At 30.4% G+C, this 21,680-nt stretch overlaps 1 protein-coding gene across 2 annotated transcripts in view; it reads right to left on the bottom strand.

Annotated features, from left to right (window-relative positions):
* Positions 1 to 21,680, bottom strand: part of ebo (exportin ellipsoid body open) — a 119,102-nt gene that overhangs the window by 5,782 nt on the left and 91,640 nt on the right. For both annotated transcript variants that reach the window (XM_085821020.1, XM_085821021.1), the window contains exons 18-24: positions 19,262 to 19,417; positions 16,269 to 16,383; positions 16,126 to 16,185; positions 9,150 to 9,261; positions 8,675 to 8,833; positions 4,634 to 4,732; positions 1,050 to 1,280 (exon numbers count right to left, since the gene is read on the bottom strand). In XM_085821020.1, coding sequence (XP_085677146.1) covers positions 1,050 to 1,280; positions 4,634 to 4,732; positions 8,675 to 8,833; positions 9,150 to 9,261; positions 16,126 to 16,185; positions 16,269 to 16,383; positions 19,262 to 19,417 — 932 coding nt within the window. The remainder of the gene's footprint in view (positions 1 to 1,049; positions 1,281 to 4,633; positions 4,733 to 8,674; positions 8,834 to 9,149; positions 9,262 to 16,125; positions 16,186 to 16,268; positions 16,384 to 19,261; positions 19,418 to 21,680) is intronic.

Raw genomic sequence — 21,680 nt, 5'->3', positions numbered from 1 at the left:
TGAGCAGTAAAATTGCTGAACGCTGGTAGTTCTGACCTGGGTTCAATTCGAGGCATGGGCACTTTCTTGGTTTTCCCCATGTGTAATGTGCATACAATACAAGACGATTTACTTTAGAAAAACTTGCACAAAGGCATCCCTTCCTTTCCTTAGTGTGCTTTGCCATAATCTACTAAACCAAAACAAATGGATGGCAGTCCTAACTCCAGTCATTTATCTTCCACCCATCTTAACAAAACCTCCGAGTAGAAATGTCAACAATGCTGCCAATTAATAAGAGGGATAATAGGCATAAAGTTTAAGAATTACATAGCAGAAGTCCTTGGAAAGAAAAAAATTCTTTTAATGCTATATTGAAAGTAAACATGGAATATAGCAGCTAGAAATGATATAAAAGAAATAAGAATGTTTGCTATGAGAATTCTTATTTTTTTCAATACCATATTAAAACCAATAGTGAAAATAAGCTAGATACAAATTGCATGCAAAAAGTAAACATGCTTATAATGTCTAGTTATTCACTTTTCTTAATTAAAATCTGGCAACAATCTTGACACCATTTAAATAATGGGTCATAATAATAAGGAAGCAGTCATTTTTCAGTTTTGTTTTAAAAAAGTAAAAATACTGTAGACGTCGAAAAAATTGCATCATATAATTTAAAATATAAATTAACCGTTCGAGCATTATTGGCTTGGCCCTGAAATTTCAGTGTTCCACAAAATGTCATCATTAGGTGATATTCTCTTGATAATAATTCCAAACTGATCCTTTCATTTTCCTTTTCTTCCAGTGTGCATCTAACTCGAATCAGACTGATCAGAATCTGGCAGAAATTTTCATGCGTAACAAAAGCCAATTTTCATGTATAATAACTAGAAAGCCATCATTCGATACAGAATTTAACATCCATAACCATTAAATTATTTGAAATTTGTACAGCTTTCTTTTCCATATATATTATTTTACTCATAGAATGGTCAAGAATTTTCAAATTAACTATTAACAACATTACATGTTATTATACCATACATTGTGAAGAAACTTACCATGTCATGTTTAAAATTCCTTAGTAAAACAGTTTTCTGATTTGAATCTAAACTGTCCATACTTGTCAGAAACTGAGGTAAAAAATTTGAGTAGAAGGTACTGAATTCTACTGATGCCATGTTATAAATTGTATTCACTATTTCTTCTTGTAATAAATTATGAGATTTGTGAATTAATGTTTGAAATAGAACATTTAAAAACTGGAATAGCATAACATTTTTAAAGTAACCCTAAAAAGAAAAGAAAAAAATTTATTAAATGCATATCAAAATATAAAAATTAAATAATATTAGTGATTAAAAGTTGAATACAAACTATTCATAAAAACACACTGCAGTGAAATACCATAGTTTTTCATGCACAAATGTCATATTTAAAATAAGATTCAAAACAGAAACCATGAATGGAAATAAACTTAATTAAAAATCAGTTTGACAGTATGTTTAGTATGGTTGATTGCAGCCTTTCTCCGACCTTGAGAATGTTTCTGCAAGAATCCATCAGTTAACAGGGCAGCACAGAGAAACACAAATGTCTTTCTTGCAGCAGTAGTGTGTTCTTAGTGATGATAGATCATGGATACAAAAATCAAGTGTGTGAAGCTAGGAAACACAATGACAGAGACTCAGAACCTGATTCAACAGATGTCATCCACCATTATCAAGATCACAATATTTGAACATTAAATACCTTTATGAACAGTAAAGAATTGAAGGAAGATAAGCTTTGCTACGGATGGTAATTAACAACCCATACTGATGACAACATAGTGTGCAGAAGGAACAAGCTACATGTGGATTGCCACATCATTGTATATGTGTTCATTGATGAAAAGGAGTAGGGATTTTATGGAATGATTTGAGGACTAGGAAACTAATAAACAGCCTTTCACTGAAGAGCAGAAAGAATAGTGTGCATCAATGACTACAGAGCTGTTGAAAAGTAATCTATCTTTGTGTGACTCATTAGTGCCATGAATGAAACAAGGTGTTGTGAATTCAAACCATAAACCAAAGTACTAAATGAAGAAGTTTTAGATTACCAGATTTTTAAAAAAATGTCACACAGCAATTAAAAAAAGTATCGTTAACTGCTTTCATTGATGCCATAATACATTGTCCTCCATGAATGAATGTATGCCTCATGATGAAACAAACTATTTATTTAAAGACATCATCTTAAGGCATTTTCTCTATTGATGAAACCAGTCTTTCCTTTCAACTCATGCTTTCAAAATGCTTATCCTTCAAAAATGTTCAGTATTATGGTAAAAGTCACTTCTCTATTTTACTCTAACCAAATATTGATGAAATGGAGGGCAATACCTTCACTTAATATGAATTTCAGAAATACCAAGATGTTTTGAAAAAATTTTTTTAAAAAATTATATAGTTTAAAAAAAAAAAAAAAAAAGGTGGATGATTTTTAATGCATTTACAGAATGCCTGAAAAAGTATCAGAAGGCATTAAGGAGGGGGAAGCAAAAAATTTAGTACTTTTTTTTAATTAAATATAATTTTTTAAATCTTATGCTTATTTAATTCTTGCTAATTTAAAAATAAAATATTTGACTAAAATAATAATATTTTAAATTAATGATATTTTATGAAACTAAATGTAGGATGATGAACTCATATAAAGCAATGTATGCAACTCGTTCTGAATTAAAATGTTGCTTATATATCTTTCTCATTTATATATATTTTCTGAGCAACCCATTTAAAGATGCATTAACTGTGCTTTATTGTATTTTTCTTTCAATACATACAGTTTTAAAAGCATCATAGTCCAGCCACAAAGTATGCTTTTGAAAGAAATACAATTCAAATGAATAAAATCAAATTCTTGAAAATTTATATTAATGGATATACTTAAAATAACAGTTAACAGTTAGAATGAATAATAATTATTTGAATGAATATTATAATAATTACTTGAAGAAATATAATTCAGCCATGCAACTCAATTAAAATGAAATACTAAAAAGGAAAAATTTATCTAAGAATAACAACTATGATTAAAAATTGTAATATAAAGAAAATTAATTGAAAAAATTAAATAAAGCACTTTTTTTTTCATTCCTGCACAATGAAAGAGAAATAGGTTACCATAAATTAAGAATTTCACCAGATGAATTATTCTTGGCGCAAGCTAAAAAGAGTGTGACAAGTTAAATTTTTAAATTTCTCTAAATTTCTTGCCAGATTTTAGAAAACTTGGTACTTAGGCATAACTTGAATTGTAGGATCAAAATATGGGAAAATATTATTACGTCATTTAAAAAAACTCAAGATTTTTTACCTAAATACATAAGTTATAACAATAATATATATGTTAAAATAATACTATATATATCCTAAGTTGCACTTTTGAATGAGACATGAAAAACACATGCTGAATTTCATCAATCAGCCCAGTAGAATGAGAGACACTGAACAGTCTCCCCCCCCCGTCCTTTTTTGACTGGCTATGCACATTTGCATTTATTTGATTTTTTTTTTTTCTTTTTTCTTTTTTTTACATATTATTATAATTATTATAGTGTTTTCTATTGTTTTCAATAATTTATTTGATGTATTTCATTAAACAAGTGTGTTGTAATTTTACTTGTATTACAGTTTAATTTAATATCAAATTTGTACTTGTTACATTTACAAGTGTTTATTTTGTGCATTATGCTCTAAATCTTGCAATTTTGAATTTTAAAAGTAGTTAAATGAGAACTTGAGATGAGAGCAGAATGCTCAGGCCTTGGTGACAGTTTTTATCATTTAATCAGCAGTATTTGGAAACATTTTAGCCAATTTGAGAGCATTCTAGAAGTTTATAAAAAAAATATTCCTGAAGAGTTACCTATCTCGAAGCTTCCAAAAGTGTAGAGAAATTCTATAAATGCAGCTGCATTTAGAGCTATGACTCATTTCAATGATTCAATTCAGAGTCAGGTAACTGCATTAAGCTTTATATTTCGCGGCATATGTGATTTTGTCGATTTGTAACAATCTTTACACGTTACAAAGAATTTGCTTTATCTCTTTTTTCTCCTTAAACTATTTATAGCTGTTTACTGTGCCGTATGTACTATAATTTATTTAAATAAAATGCCAAATTCTTTTTGTTTATCTAACATGGTTATTACAGAGATCTTCGAGAACCTGCAGCTCACAACACTAGCATTTATAACGTTCTTTCACATAAAGTGAATAGCATTTTTTTGCTACTGCACATAAGAGAATTTGCTTTATCTCTGTTTTTCTTCTTGAGCTATTTATAGCTGTTAATTGTAATGTATATACTATGATTTATTTCCACAAAATGCCAATTTCTTGTCCATCTGGCATAGTCATTACAGGGATTTTCAAGTATCAGTAGCTCACAACACTATTAACATTTATAATATTCCTGCACATAAAGTGTTAACAATATTTAAGCATTATTTCCCTTTCTATAGTTAACAAAATAATATTTTAACAAGATGTGAAGGGAAAAAAATGAATGAAAAGTACCTTCATTTTCATTCTTTAAAGGATCAAAATAATTAAAATACACAGCTTGGCAACAAAACAAACAAAAAAACACATACCTTTTGATATAGTTTCCACTTATTGTTTAAAGTTTCAAGAGATACTAAATTTTGTTTAAACAGATTTATATCTGGCTGCAAGAAAGATTGCCCATAAGCCTGTAAGACATATTGAGTAATACATAAGGTATTAACAAAACTTACTTTTTCATACATATAATACCATGCAATTAAAAAATAAATCATAATATTCAGTTTTAAAGTAAAAAGAACTATAATTCAATTTAGCAGTTTTTTTGTTTTAAAATCGTCAACAGAAAAGTTTATTATGCAGTATATTAAAGATAAAAATTAAAATCTTTTTCTCAGACAGCCATTTGAATATCATTTACATATAAAGTAAGACTTTGATGTATCAATAAATTAATATACATACATAAATCTATAAGCTTTAAGGTACACTGTGAGGAAAAAAAAAAAAAAAAAAAAAAAGTGGGACAGTTCTATCTCCCCCATTCTAACTGAGCCAATTGATGAAATTCAAATTGCGTTTTTAATGTCTCGAAAGGATATATATTAGATTTATATACAGCATTGTTCAAAGGTAGGTATTTTGACACAAAATAGGACTTTTTCTGAAATGACATACCAATTTTTTCGATTCTACAACTCAAATTATGCCTAAATAATAAATTTTGTAAAATTTGGTGTTCAAAAATTTATCTTGGCATATTTTTTTCAGTTTGCGCCACAAATAATTCACTTGGCAAACTTCTTAACTTATAGTAAACTATTTTCCTTTCCTTTATTTCATTGTGAATGAGCGGGGGAAAAAAGTCATCATTCATACTTTCAAATAATTTTAACAAAGTACGTAAACCAAATTTTCGTTATTATCACTTATATTAAATATGCCAAATTTCAAAACACGTCAAAAAATAAATTCAGGTACATTTTAGGAAATTTTGAATAAAAAACTAATTTTTTGCAGATATGCTTAGAAATACATCTACATTAACATGATGTTGAAAATTTTATAGGTTATAATACAAAAATTTCTTTGAAAAATTTATAAAAATATTTAAAAAAACAAATTTTTAAAATAAATAATAAAAATGTGCAAATTATATTTAGATTAAGCTTAAATTTTGAATTATGGAAGGAAGAATCAAATAGTAAGTTTAATAAATATATATCAAATTCAATTAACATTGAGGAGCTAAAATTTTGAGAGCTATTTTTTTAAAAACTACTCGTGCGATTTTTACAAAACTTAGTGGTTTGGCATAGACTCTTAGAATCGAAATATGGAAAAAAAAAAAAAAATGGCATGTCATTTCAGAAAAAGTCCGATTTTGTGTCAAAATACCAATATTAAAACAATGCTATAATATAAATCTAATACATATCCTAAGTTGTGCTTTGGAGACATAAAAAACACAAGCTGAATTTCATCAATCGGCCCAGTAGAACAGGAGATATAGAACTTTGTTGATAGACATTTGTTGGAAATACATTTCATCTAAAGCTACTGTTGATACAAGGTAGAAAAATTAAGACTTAATAATTTCTATTAATAGGAGAATAACTTAGATACAAAGAAATGTTTTAAACACCTAGCGTAAGAAAGTTAAAGAAGCAATGCTGAAATGGTAGTCAAAGAGCTGCAATTATCTGGATAATTGATAATTATAAACATGTATTTCAGAAGATATGCAATTGTAAGGATAGGTCTATACCTTTATATTAAATTATTCTTCATGTAAAAATTTTAATGCATGGTAAAATTGAAACACAATAAAAAAGGAATTTAATAATTGCACACAATAATAAATTGTAATTAACACTTATTATGACTTCTTCAAAATTCGAGTTTTATTTGCTTCTTTAACAAGATATGACAATGCTAAGCCTTTTTAGAGGGGGATTTCGACAATCAGTTTTTGCATTATTTTGTGAGATGATCCATTTTTTCATGTGAGGATTAATACAGCAAACCAAACTTTCAGTTTAAGTTCACTGTAGTGGGAGTCAACCATATCTGAAATTATAACAAAAAAATAATCTGAAATTTTTTCCCCTTTAAAAAAAGAGGGAGGAAGAAGTTGAATCTCTTAGAAGACTAATTACAGTTATACCTAGAATATCAACAAGATTTTAGGCTAATTTTTTTTTAAAAATTTGAGTAAATATGCCAGTCAACATAACATAGAATTTTTTATGAAGTTAATTGGAACTTTGATTTGGTGAACAGCTGTTACCATAGATCTGAAACCTGATCAAAGAATAGGAATATTGTCTTGATGTGAAGCAGACAGAAACAGGAATGAAGACGTATGAAATGTTGTATAAAGCACACAAGGATGAAGCATTTACATGTCCCAAAGTTTTTCACTAAAACAGTTAATTTCATGATGGATGAGACGATGTTGATGATCATCTTTCCAAATTCAGACAGACGAGAACTCCAAAAAGGTTTGATAAATGTTGCTTAAAAATCATAACTTGTCTCTTTGAATAATAACTGACAAGTTTATATCAGGAAAGACACTGCTTGCAAAGCTGACATGGATGATGAAACGAAAAAAAGTATTATCAAAAGAAAAAAACAAAAAGAAAAAAATATATCTCGCTTTCTTCTTCATGCATTGGCTGCAGAAAGAAAAAAAGGAAAAAAAAACTGAATTTTTGCATGTCATGATTTAATTTAAATAGTAGATATTAATCCAATTTTTCTCCCGAAGAAATTATGTCTGGAGATTAAAAGATTAAATATTTTGCCTAAAATTCTAAGATAAAATGGAAATTATCTGTTTGGATTAAAGACGGTTCCTAATGGCCACAAAAATATGTTTCAGAATCTCTAGTCAAGACCATGTTAGTGACATTTTCTGAATGGGAAGAAATGTTTCACAAGGAAATTGTTCCCGAGGACAGATGGTAATTTCATATTTTACAGAGATATAATAGACTTCTAAAGAGAATTCAGTGTATTAGGCCTGAAAATGCTTAATCAGCTAACTGATTTTTGCTGTATCACAAAGCACCATCACACAAATTAATTCTTATCAAGCAGTTTCTCGGTCAACCTTTATTAGATTTGGCATTACTTTATCTTTCCCATACTAATCAAACAGCAATATGAATATGTCACCACCCAGCCATATAATGGTTAGTGAGATTGCCGTACTGATGAGCCTGGGTTCAAATTCCAAAGAATGCATGGATATTTGAAAGCATATTGTATCTGTATGGTATGGGAGCACTCAAAATACACACCAAGCCGAAAGTCCTCTCAAGAGGTTGATGGTAAAGGAAGAGGAGTGGCTCAGACTGTCCCTGAGGTGTTCTCCCTCAGAACTGGGGAAGGGGAAAGCTCAATAAGTAAGCTAGGTTTAGCATCACTTAAATCATCTGTGGTATGACAGAAATGCTGGCCTAGCTTCTAGCAGTACCCGTATGAACATGTCAAATGCCATACAGAAGTATAAGGACTGTACATTAAAGGCTATGAAGTAAGAATATTTTCAACATTTGATTTTGTATGAATTTAGTTCTGAATCTCTGCAGATATATTATGCATTTTAATCAAATTCATGCAATGTATTAGCATTAACATGCAGATATAATTTTAATGCATTATTCAGTAAATTAAAGGCCAGTGTAAAGGCTATATAAAGAAAAGCCCCCCCAAAAAAAAAACACTCAAATATTTCATTTCCAATGCTTAATCTTGATTCTCATCTTCAGTACCTTCATATGAAGTTTGCAGATGTTTAAAAATAATGCATGTATACATGTTTCACATCTCCCTTTTCTTAATTTATAAGGCAGATTAAAATTTACATACGTTACTTAGCAAAGTAAAAAAAAATATTATTACCTTGAAACAATATTTAAAAAAATCTCAATTTCTCATGAATGAAACTCCCTAAAAATAGCTGATTTCTCCTTAATTTAATTAAGGAAAATAAATAACTAGTTTTATTTATGGTCTTTTGTCGATCTTAATATAAACACCATTTCATTTTTGAGTATTAAAACAAATAATAATAATAATAATAATGCTCTACAGAAACTTTTTAATTGCTTCAATCATACCTCCATCATTTTGGTGAAATGATGCTCATTTTCAATTTTTTCATTTCCTGCTTCTCCAAGACTGTTGACAACATTGACTTTGAAGAAATATCGCCAGTTATGCAAAAGAATTTTATGCAGTAACTCATATAAAGAAGGTTTAACTTCTGATGATGAACGCTGAGGGGAAAAAATTTTTATTTTCAATTTTGGTTTGAAATTACTTTCAAAACAAATTTTTTTGGGATTTGATATTTTTTAATTAAAAAAGTATTATATAAATAGTTTTCTTTTGTTTTACTATTAAATTCAAAGTGGAAATTATTGATATACTTAATTGAAAAATGATAAACAAACCTTACATAACAAACTGCTATTGTATTTTAAATTTCTTAAAGAACCAAAATTTTAATTCTAAAAAATTTTACATTTCATAACATATATGTTAAAATGAAAGTTGCTTAATTTTTTTAATAAAATATGGAAAAGAACATACTTCTGCAACTAATGGGTAAATCTGATCAAGACACAGATTTATAGTACTTGGTAAAAATGCTTTGAAATTTGAATTTGGTTCCTGAACAACTTGCTGTAGTAACTGCAAAAGCCTAAAATACAGAAAGGAAAAAAAAAAACTTACTTTAATTTTACTTTAAAAAACTATTCATAAGCAAACACAGGGACGGACCATAGCATAGACAAATAAGACAAATGTCTAGGGCCCAGTTTTTTGGAGGGACCGGTCTAACCATCACTTTTGAAAAAAAAAAAATGTAAAATTAAAATAAAAGTTTCCTTTTATTTCATAAAATAAATAAAAGTTTATCTATATATTCAATTTAAATTTAATCTAAATCTACAGGTTTACATTTTATTTAAGATGTATTCATATAAATGGTCCATTGTACATGAACAACATATTGCCGAATCAGCGAAGCTGACTAGCTGATGTGTAGGTAGGGTGTGATACGTGATATTGGGTGCATATTGCATGGTGTGCAGAAGTTTAGTAAAAACATTAAATATGTCAAGAGTAGATGGACGAGTTTTGGCTTTAAATATTAAATTTTTAGTAGTGATTAGTCAGTTGAAGTGTTTGAAATAGCTTTTTATATAATGAGATGTATAAATATTTTATATAAAATAAATTATATTCATGCTTCTGGTGGCAATAAAAGAAAGTGTAAGAAGAAAACGCAGGAAGAAACCAATAAGCAAAAAAAAAAAAAAAAAATGTTCTGTTTAAATATGTTTTTAATACAAAAACAGATAATACTGATGCGGAAGCTCGGTCTGAGGCAAAGGTTACAGAAAAAGAAGTTTGAAAATATTCTGGAAACCAGGAAGTACATGCGGATATGACAGAAAGCAATGAAACCTAAATTGAAGTAATAGAAATGAAAAACAAAGAAGGCATACCAGATAATGTGGAGAATAACCAAAACGCAAGTAATAAAGAAGAAATTCAAAATACAGAACATATACCTAATGCAGTTAATGATAATTTAGTTTTGGGAAATTTGAACATTTCTTTGTTGTAGTTAAATTTAACATAGACATGCCACATTATCTGCTTAAAAATAAACCACCATCAAATATTTCATTTATATGTATAGCTTAAAAAGAAAGTGAAAAATTGTAACTCGGTCATTAAAGAAAAGTATTTTTATTTGCAATAAAGCAAATGGTGAAAACGTTGAACGAGAATGGTTAGTATAGAGTCCAAAAAGTACAGCAATTTACTACTATGTTTGCAAGATATTTTCAATCAAACAAACAACTTTTGCAGAAGGACACTAAGACTGGAAAAATTCAAATTTAAGAGTAGAACACGAAAGTTCTACTGATCATAGGGATTCTATTAAAATTTTAATAGCAAGAAATTTAGTTGAAGGACATATAGACACTATTCCTGAAACACAGTATTAAGAGAGGGAAAAATATAGCTATGGGTAGTAGCAACAATAAAGCTTTTGGCTAAAAATTCTCTTGCATTTCGTGGCAGTAATGAACACTTTTCTGTTTCCCATAGTGTAAATTACATAGGAGCTGTAGAATATTTAGTAGAATTTGATGAGTTTTTAGCTTCACATATAAAAAAATTGGGGGCAGCTGGAAGAGGCAACGTGAGTTATCTTTTGTGATGAATTTATTAAAATATTAAACAAAAAATTTCTTCAGTAACAAGGTATTTTATTTAGTGTCGAAGTATAATTAAGAATCGGGACTCTGCAGATTGTTTATTATGCGCTGAGGGGGAAAGCAAATGCGCATGTGTAAAAGCCTACGAGAAAACATTGTTGGTGGTTTTGAGGTCTGGATTTTAGATCATTCCAGATAATGGACATCCGGATTTCGGACTTTGTACCGTACTTAAAAAACTTAAACTATATCATGAGTATTTTAATTCAAAATCTTTCTTAACACTTTATTGATGGCATTTTTCTGTATCCAACTAGAATTTTAGCTTGCTTTGTGTTTTATCATCCTGAAAGTTTCCATGAAATGCAGAATTGATCTTTGTGTTTCAATACACTTGAATAATGTTGATATTTAACAAAGTACAATACAATATTTGAAAGGTGCAATCTTGTAATTTATTAATATCCACACATAATTGATTTTGCCATCAAATCCTGACTTATCAGAGATGAGATTCACGGTTAATTCAAAATCACACTTAATCTGAAGGCAACTAAAAACATAGAAAAGTGAAATAACCTATATTAAATTAATATAAAAATACTATTGACAATTATTATTTATTTGTATTTTTATGCTGTTTAATATGAAGAATAAATTTATTTGGTTAAATAAATTCAATATTCAAAACAAAAAGAATGCACAGTCACCCATTAGCACTTTATCAGTTCAAATTGGACATATGTGAAACTGAAGAAGCTTAAAGTAAAGCAGAAGCATTTGGAAATTATGCACCCAAAATACAAACACTGCAAAAATTGTTTACAAGATTTAAATGGAGCTCAGTGATTCTCCTCGCAGCAGAAGGGCCCTAACCCTAGCTGATGACGAGTTAAAATGCATGGCTAAAAAAATCTCAGAAAAACCTTTGTACAAAACACTTTGCGATCTCTTCTGATACTATTTGACAAGTTTGCTGCCAATGGGAAAGGAAAAGTGAAAACAAGATTCTGCATGAATTAACTGTGTACTAGGTCCCGACTCATTCACAAACATGTTCTTCTCATCTATTATGGAATAAATAATAAGTCCATTAAACAGAAAGTGGAATTGCTGTAAAAAATGGATAAAGGCATATCCTTTGATTATCTAATCATTCCGAAATATGTTTATCAATTTCACGCTGCTCTGGCAGGGGAAACGACGCGGCGCGCAATGAATTGGAAGTTGATCTGTCAGCACTATCCTTATCTTCAGGACAGATGTTTTTATTTTATTTGGCTTATAATTCCTAACTAAATGTAGTATTTCATCTCGATGTACTCCGTCTTTGATATGATTTTAATCAAGTTCCTCGTCATTATAATTCCTTCCGATAGTGAAGAAAGTGACACACAGGTTATTGAAAACAAAGAAATTTTGATTGACAAATTAGTCGGTATTCTCGACACAGCAATTATAAGACCTGAGCAGCGGAACTTCGTAACTAAACAAGAAATTATGTCTGTTTAATAGAATTAAAGAGAAAGTATTATCACATGAAACGAAGCAACTTGAACAACTTACATTGAAAGAAATGTTTAATAAAGTAAACAAATAAATATTAAGCTTTTTCTTTTTGTAAATTTTGATACCCTTTAGATCATAATTGTTCATTTCATAAATTATAGTTTCATATTTTTAATTTTATAATTTCTGCATGCCATCTTACCAGATTTAAACTGATGATCTACACTGACTACAAATAAGTATTTGGACACCTGTGATAGAAAAGAAAAACTAACTTTATTCAAAATCAATAGTTGGTAGAGCCTCCACAAGAGGTAATTACAGCGTGGACCCTCCGGGGCATACTTTCCACAAGTCTTTGTATGACAGCTAGTGGTATTTTCTTCCACTCGGCTTGGAGAAGACATAGCAGTTCCTTCACCGATTTTGCACGGGTAGTGCACCCCTGAATTGGGCAATGCAACTCGTCCCAGAGGTTCTTGATAGGGTTCACGTCTGGACTCTGGGCAGGCCAGTCCATTCGATGAACTCCATTGGCACCATTCCAATCCTTGGTTAACATCGAAACATGACATTGTCGTCCTGAAAGTAACAGGGGTCCAACACGTAAAACTGCCACAACGTAGGAAGCACATTGTCATCCAAAATAGTGCAGTAGGCATCGGAGTTGAGCTTATCATGAATGGGGACCAAGGGTCCCAGCCCATACCAGGAGAAACACCCCCAGACCATAATTCCACCTCCGCCGAACTTGACTGTTGGCACAATGCATTCTGGCAGGAGACGTTCTCCAGGTAGACGCCAGACCCAGAACCTGCCATCCGAACGGTAAAAGCTGAACCTTGATCTGTCACTCCAAAGAACACGTTTCCACTGACCTACGGTCCAATTTCGATGTGCTTTTCACCACATTAACCGAGCAGCGTGGTTGGACTTTGTGATCAAAGGCTTATGGGCAGGTTCAGGACCATGAAAACCAAGCAGGTGTGCTTCCTTTCGGATGGTATTCATTGAAAGAATACTCCCGGATGCCTGTTGAAACTCCTCGCAGATAAGGGCCATCGGTTGGGTGCGGTTCTTCCGAATTTCTCTGGACAGCACTCGTTGGTCTCTATCTCCCAGTTTCGTTGGTCTGCCGACTCGGGGCACATTCCGACAATCACCGCTCACCTTCCACTTCTTAATCATATAGGCCACTGTCGATTTTGGGTACTTCAGATCTCTAGATAAGTCCCTTAAGGATCGGCCACATTTGTGATACCCGATAATTATACCTTTCTCGAAATCAAAGAGCTCCAAACTGTGAGGCATCTTGCATGCGACTAAAGCCGATGCTGTTTCCTACACGATATATACCGGCAGAGTACGTGGCGTACCTTAGGACCGCAGATATCGTCATTTGCATAGGTGTCCAAATACTTATTGGTAGTCAGTGTATAATCCGGAAAAATCGATAATCCGGAATCGCCAAAGTCCCGACAAGTCCGGACGAACGACTTTTGACTGTATAATTATATATATAGCCAATATAATTGGCTTATGGGCCAAGCCACTGCAAAACGTATCTGGCCTGACTCTGGAATTGTACTGCATCTGATGGGACATCTCTCAATTACATTAGACATTCATAAGGATCCACACCAGGCCACAATTTCGCATACATCAGTGCTCAAGATGGCTCTACGCCATGTTAATCTGTAATGATTCTGTATTTAACTTGTTGCAGTAGATGATGTTAAGATTATCTAACTGTTATGTTTTTTATATTGCTCTCCATCTCCCATATCTTTAACAACCAATTTTTCTTTTTTAAGTGCATGGATTCCCCCCTACACAGTGTATTTTGCTTTATTATTGAATTTTAAAACTTACATGACTATACGCAAATGGTTGAAAAACAATTTTTACTTGCTGATTTTAATTTACATTACATTTTGAATTTGTTTTAAGTTTTTTTTTTTTTTTTTTTTAACTTCATAAATATATAAAGTAGAAAAAAAAAATGCATTTTTCAATAAATGTTGCTAATTTTGTTTTATTCTATTCTCTGATATGCAGTTTTAATAACTTGTTAATTTTCTCAATTACCAATATGTATAATACCTTTTGAATTTCTAGGGAATTCTAAAAAGGAACTCATGCTGCTGTTTCATACTTAAAGAGTTATGATGTCAGATTTTAATCAATATCCAGTGATCTTTCAGAGAGAAGAAATGACAGCTGCTTATCCTAAATGTTCAATGAAAATAAGACCTGGTAATCAAGTTAGCAAACACACACTGCACTTATTTGCTTAAGCTGTCAGAGTGAAGAAAAGTTTCCCTTAACATCTCTCCAAATTAATTTTTTAAAAGAATCAATACTTTCAGAATACATAGTTCAGCTATAAAATTAGGTCTCGTGACCTATCCTTCCTTCCAATTGGTTGGTTGATCTAAGCAAAATAAAATATTAAACAGAATTTTTCTGATATTGCTGCAAAATCTTGTGACTAGAAACCTGTCATTCAAATTAGTTCATGTTTCTAGGAAGCTTCCTGTTACATTTCACATCCCACCATTTTTACACATAGTGTGATACCAGCTTTAGACATAGCAGTTTGACTATGTTAGGCATGAAAACATGTTTACATGAAGCATGAAGAAATACAGTTCAGTAATATTCACAAGTGAATCTAGTTATTGAATCACACTGAATCACGTAGTCATGATCCATTAAATATCCGTACAGCATCATAAAATATCATATCCTTGTCAGCTTCATCTAGCTGAAAGGACAAGAACTGATGATGTAAATAAGGTTGTGACCTGAAAGTGACCAGTAACAATTTATATATATATATATATATTAAACTAAAGACTTATTAAGAACTTATAGTGGTATTTTCTAGGAAGTGTATATATGACACAAATATTACAAATGCATATTTGCTCAAAAATATGAGACCTTTTAACCTTAGAAACTAGAATGCATTTTGAATGAATAATGTGCCAAATTTACTAAATTAATTTTTTCTATCATATTTCTACCAAAAACTTAATAAAACTTCATATGGTATAATACGAGGGCTATCCAGAAAGTAGATTACGTTTTGGAATAAAAAAATAAACAAAGTATAGGAAACAAATTTTATTATATACAGATGAAAGCCACACTCAAATACTACTTTTCTACATAGTCACCATACAAATTAAGGCATTTATCGTAGCGATGTACAAGCTTGGAAATTCGGCCGCCTGCGCCTTCAACCACTTCGTTACCTCTTCTTGCCTTCCATCTTGCACAAAACTTGTGGTAACCAAGCTTTTCGCTGATGATTTTGTGCAACAAACTTCGCGAAATTTGTGGAAAACTCAAAGAAAGTTCCGTTATTGTGAAATTTCGATTTTCACGGACTTTAGCATCGACTTTTTCGAGAAGTTCGGCGGTCACTATGCTGGGTCTCCCACTTCGATCTTCGTCGTGAACATTGGTTCGGCCATTTTGAAATCTTATGACCCACTGACGCACTCCACCTTCAGTGATAATGTTGTCCCCATACACTTCACGAAGCTGCCGATAGATTTCTATCGGTTTACAGTTTTTTGCAGTCAGAAACCTTATTACTGAGCGCACCTCGCGGGATTTTCAATTAACGCAGACATTTCAAACCGTCACAGTATCTGAACGGAGCACAGCACGAACCTCTCACTAGCACGGCTAGATGCAGACTGAGCTGCGCAACGCTCTGACCCCAAGATGGCCGCGCTAGCCCCGCCCCTAGCGGACACAGACGGAAACGTAATCTACTTCCTGGATGGCCCTCGTATATAGGCTCTTACTTTTCTATTACTTTACACCCAGATGAAGATTCATTCAAAGCAAATTCCATCAACTGGTTTCTAAGAAAAAGATAAATTAAATTAATTTAATTTTAAACAAAGAGTTTCTTTTTTATGGAAAATTAAAAAATAACCATTCTTACGATGAAAACAGTGTCAAAAAGTTCTGAATTGTCTTTTCTACGAATGGAAGGCCTATCTGTATTCTAAACACAGAAAACAGACACAAAAAAAATTCCAAAATGCTTTCTGTAACATCTAGGGAAAAAAAGAAAAAATAAAGATATATTTTACGAAGTATTTTAAAGGAATTTTTAAATGCACATAATAAATATATTAGAAAAAGTAAAGTTATTTTTACTAAGATCATTAATCTCCTGACAGCCATGATGCCTTTATCCAGTCATGACTTTTTTGTCATTAACTTGTATTATTAAAAATATTCTGTTTTGATACTTTTTTCAGTTATAAAAATATTATCCTAATGAATAAAGATTTTCTAAAACAGACACTAAAATAATTAATTATGCAAATTTAGCCTAATATATGTTGTTTAAATATAATTCTTCAGGAGAGACCAAAAAGACATGCCACAAACTAAACACATGCATTATTTATCTCAAAAGCATTGGCAACACCACCAACAACCGGAAAAAAGGAGTTTAAAAAGAGAGGAATCTCACCACATTTTCTTTAACTATTAATTAGATACTTTTAATTCAAACATATTTTGTACCAGCAGAACTTAAAAGCATGTGCTAACACATATATATTTAATGTCCATACAAGAACAATTAAAACTGTTTACACTTTCCAGAAGATTGAAATAAAAAAAATTCTTAATCTTTTAAAATTAAATTTTAAGATGAAAATTTGAAATTTTTTATTTTATATTCCCTGAATTATGACCTACAAAACTGAAAAAAATATTCATAATAACGTATTACAAAGTTCTGAAATTTATATTTCACATTTTAAACTTAAAATAAAAAAAAATGAAATTAAACTTAAACAAACATCAAAACCTTTAAGCTGCTAATTATGCAAATTTATACAGCTAAAATGTTTTGATGTTTAAGTTGCATTTCAATTTTTTTTATTTTTAGCTTATTGTTGTAAAGCTTAAAACATGAAATATAAATTTCAGAACTTTGTAATACATTATTATGAATATTTTATTCTTTTTACTAAAATACACAGCATACGAAAAAATAATTTTAAGATTTTTATTTTTGGACACATTTAAAAAGTTTGAAAAGAAGGAGAAATTTCAATCTTAGTCTATCTGTAAATTTTTTTTTTCATAAGATGATTTCAGAAACGAAATTAAGGGGGGGGGGGAGAAAAACTACTGACTAAATAGATGATTTCTCCAGACCAAGCATAATGAATTAATTATCATATAACATAAAAAGTATGACATATCATAAAAATATATCATAAAAAGTATGACCAAGTAATATATCATAAAAAGTATGACCAAGAGTAAACAGTTTTACTTGTTTACTTACAGAATACAATGAAATAACGTAGAACAAGGTTTCTTAAGCTTTTTACAGTCACAACCCCTTTTTAACACTGAGATTTTTCGTGACCCCCAGGACCCCATAATATTTACAAAAATTTTGTGGGACCCCATAAGTATTGCACGAATCCGACACACACGTGAGTGAAACTGTCAATTTTTTCCCTTGTACTGTAATATATTATTGCAGTTTTAGGTCATTAACTTTAATTTCTAATTTTAAGACATAAAACAATGTGAAAATTTTAAATAAGTAACAGACGAAATGACAGCATCACGTGCAAAGCAAGGAAAATTAACGTTTATTTTATAAAAAGAATGCATCGAAACGTTTTAATTTTTTTTCTTTATCTATCTGTATTGTCTTATCTTTATCTATTTTCAGATACATTGTGTAAAAATATTTGGTAATTGTAAAACTATTATAATAAGTTAAAGAAATATCAAAACTGCTAAAATTTTCAGCAACCCCCTGCTGTTTAAGAAACAGTTTAAGAAACCCCGATTTAGAACATTACAATAATTCAATTAATTTAACTCATTATTTTGAAGAAAATGGAAGAAGTTTACCCCTGAACCATTCAAATAAATAGGCAGGTTTTTCAAAGCAAAATTTCAAATAAAACAATTTTAAAAAACTGTTTATTTTGCCAAAATTTATAATAGCATATCATTCGTAATAAATTTTATTCCTGCAGTATATATGAAAATAAAACTGAAGAATAATTTCAATAACTTAGAAAAAGGTGTTTAATTAATACAGTTATTAATAAAAAATGCACTACCACAAGTGAATCATGTATTTTTTAAAGGGCAGTTAACACTTTTATACAGAAGGGTAATATGTAAAGAAAAAAGTGAAGAACATTTCATGAAGAGGTTGAGAAAAAGGTTTATGGTTATGAAGAGGTTAAAAAAAGTTTATGCAAGAAAAAGATTACAGTAACTCCTACGTTGCTTTCTTTTGGCTTTTTCTTTCTTTCTTCCCCCTCCCCCCTTTTTTTGTAGCACCAGATGGGCTATTAGTCTTGATCCCCTCTTTTTTTTTTATTCATATCACTTTTTTAAATAAAATGAAGCTGCCACCAAAGTTATCACCATGTATTATTTTTAAAGACACAGTATATCCACTATAAAAAAGTGCACAACACTCTATCACAAATTCTATAGATATGCTGCTGTTAAAAATTTTGTGATTTTACTGTTACATTTTACGTGGCATAAGAGTGATGAAAGTAATGGTAAATAATAAAATACAAAAAATTTTCCCTACAGTTTCCCCCCTTTCCCTGACTTTTGATGATTTTCTGGGTAAATTAGAAAAATAAAAACAGCTTTTCTCTTCTCAGAACATCTGAAAAGGTCAATTCTGACTCACAAATAAAGAAAATCCAAATTTAGCTCTAAAGAAACAACTTTCATCAAAAACTCTTTTAAAATATACAATTTTTAAAAATTTCGACATCTTGTTAAATAGAGATAAAAGTACGAATCAAGATATTTTGGTTAATGTGTATTGGAAAACACAATTCATTAAATAAAAAACCTTACTAAAACTGGATTTACTGTATGAAGATATCTACAATATTTTGAGAAAACAAAATAATTTACCAGAATGCTGCAAATACAAATGAAAAAGTGATTCAATGAATGGAATTATAGGTTGTATTGACTTGTAAAAGACTTGCTTAGTTCTTGTTGATGCATCAGATATATTTTCAATCAAACCACAGACAACACGAAGAACCCATAATATATTTTGTTTTGCTGAAATGAAAAACAGTTTGTCTGGTTAGCAAAGAAATGAAATTACTACTTTCACATAGCAAAGCATGTTAACATTTTTACTCACAGTAATTAAAGGGAAATAAAATTAGAAAACAGCACTTTTAATTTAATTTAGAACAAGTTGATTGCTCAATTTGGATATGGAACGTAACCAAGTATGGTTATAAAGCACCAGACTAATGACCCAATTACACGCAAGTTTAAAAATTTATACAAACATATATGAAAAACAAATCTGAGCAAATAATTACATTTAAAAATATATATTACAGCATAGACATTATAGTAATTATAGCATAACCACCCTAAAAGCAAATATAAACAAAGTAAACAAACAAGCAGAGTTATAATAAATTTAAAACCATAACTCATGAGACAAATCATGCCATAAAAAGAAAAAAAAAATACACAAAACTATATGTCAATATGCAAAATAGTTAAAATACAAACAAATAATTACAAAATGTTATGAAAATACTTCTTTAAAATCAGTTAAAACCATAAATACAGTTACTGTAGGTTAACAGTCCAACAGGCAGGCATATGTGAGAGATACACTAGAGTAGAATTTGATTTTACCTTTAGGCCAGAAGGCACTACAAATTTATAGTCTTGGCTATTCTTGAAACTGTCTATACCATTTAGTATTTTAGAAATATGTGTTATTGTTACTCTATCTTAATTATACACTGACTACCAATAAGTATTTGGACACCTGTGGTAGAAAAGAAAAACTAACTTTACTCAAAATCAACAGTTGGTAGAGCCTCCACGAGAGGTAATTACAGCGTGGACCCTCCGGGGCATACTTTCCACAAGTCTTTGTATGACAGCTAGTGGTATTTTCTTCCACTCGGCTTGGAGAAGACATAGAAGATCATTCACCGATTTTGTACGGGTAGTGCACCCCTGAATTCGGCGATGCAACTCGTCCCAGAGGTTCTTGATAGGGTTCAGGTCTGGACTCTGGGCAGGCCAGTCCATTCGATGAACTCCATTGGACCCATACCAAGCCTTGGTTAACGTCAAAACATGACAACTGGCATTGTCGTCCTGAAAGTAACAGGGGTCCAACCAGTAAAACTACCACAACGTAGGAAGCACATTCTCATCCAAAATAGTGCAGTAGGCATCGGAATTGAGCTTACCATGAATGGGGACCAAGGGTTCCAGCCCATACCAGGACAGGGTTCGTACACATTTCCTTACATGAAAATTAATGACTTTTAATGACCATCAAAGAAAAAATTAAGGACCTATCAGCAAACAAAAAAATGAATAGAATAAAGCAATTATCCATACAACCGACTTCGTGCTTGTAATTTCACTTTAAGAAACTAACAGAAGTGTGTATTATGCACTATTATTAAATTCAATTTAATACTTACCATAAAACAATTTTGAAAATTAAACTAACTCCCTACAAGTTATGAAGTAGATAACATTAAATTAGGAACATAATTTCTTGAAAAAGATGTATAAGTGTATTTTACACTAATAACAGTCACTATTTTAGAGATTTACATGATTATTATTTAACTTATTTTATATTTATCTAAACACAGTCAACTACTATTATAATCACAATGTAAGAATATTTTGCAGATTAAAATAACTGATTTGTAAACATACAATTTATTTCCTTGGTTTTTTGAAAGATACTAGAATAATAAACTGTACAATAAAAGATACAAAACATTTGTGCTTTTTTTAAATCTGAAATCTTTTTATATATCAGCTATTTTAACATCTAATTTATTTATGTCTATTTCCTTTTCTTTAACTATTCTTCTAAGTTCATTTGCTTTGATAAACAAATCAATGTTCCTGCTGGTCTCAGCTTCATCTGCTAAAGAATCTACTTCTTCATTAATATCTTTAACATCCCTTTGAAGAAATTTTTTCTTCTGCTTCATATAATCAATTTCTTCCTCAATAATATTTCTTTTCCTCTTTGAATTTTCAGATTTAGTTAAAAGATTTTTGTTCTGCTAAATACTGGACTTCTAAATAACGAACTCCACTTCTTGCAGAAGCTGCTGCTGATCTCATTTCTTTATTAATTTCGATATTAAGAACACCTCCAGAAAATTTTATGTAATCAAATATTGTGCGTTGAAAAATATATGATGAATCACTTAAATTTTCAATTTCAATTGCTTTATTTACAGAGAAGCCCCTTTCCACAGAGGCCTGTTCATGTGACAAGATAAGAATACTTGCCCCAGTGAATACTTGAATA

This window comes from Stegodyphus dumicola, chromosome 7, assembly GCF_044657685.1.
Source record: "Stegodyphus dumicola isolate Sdum_Otavi_A_Nest chromosome 7, ASM4465768v1".
Classification (NCBI taxonomy): domain Eukaryota; kingdom Metazoa; phylum Arthropoda; class Arachnida; order Araneae; family Eresidae; genus Stegodyphus; species Stegodyphus dumicola.
This window is presented reverse-complemented; position numbering and strand designations above follow the sequence as displayed.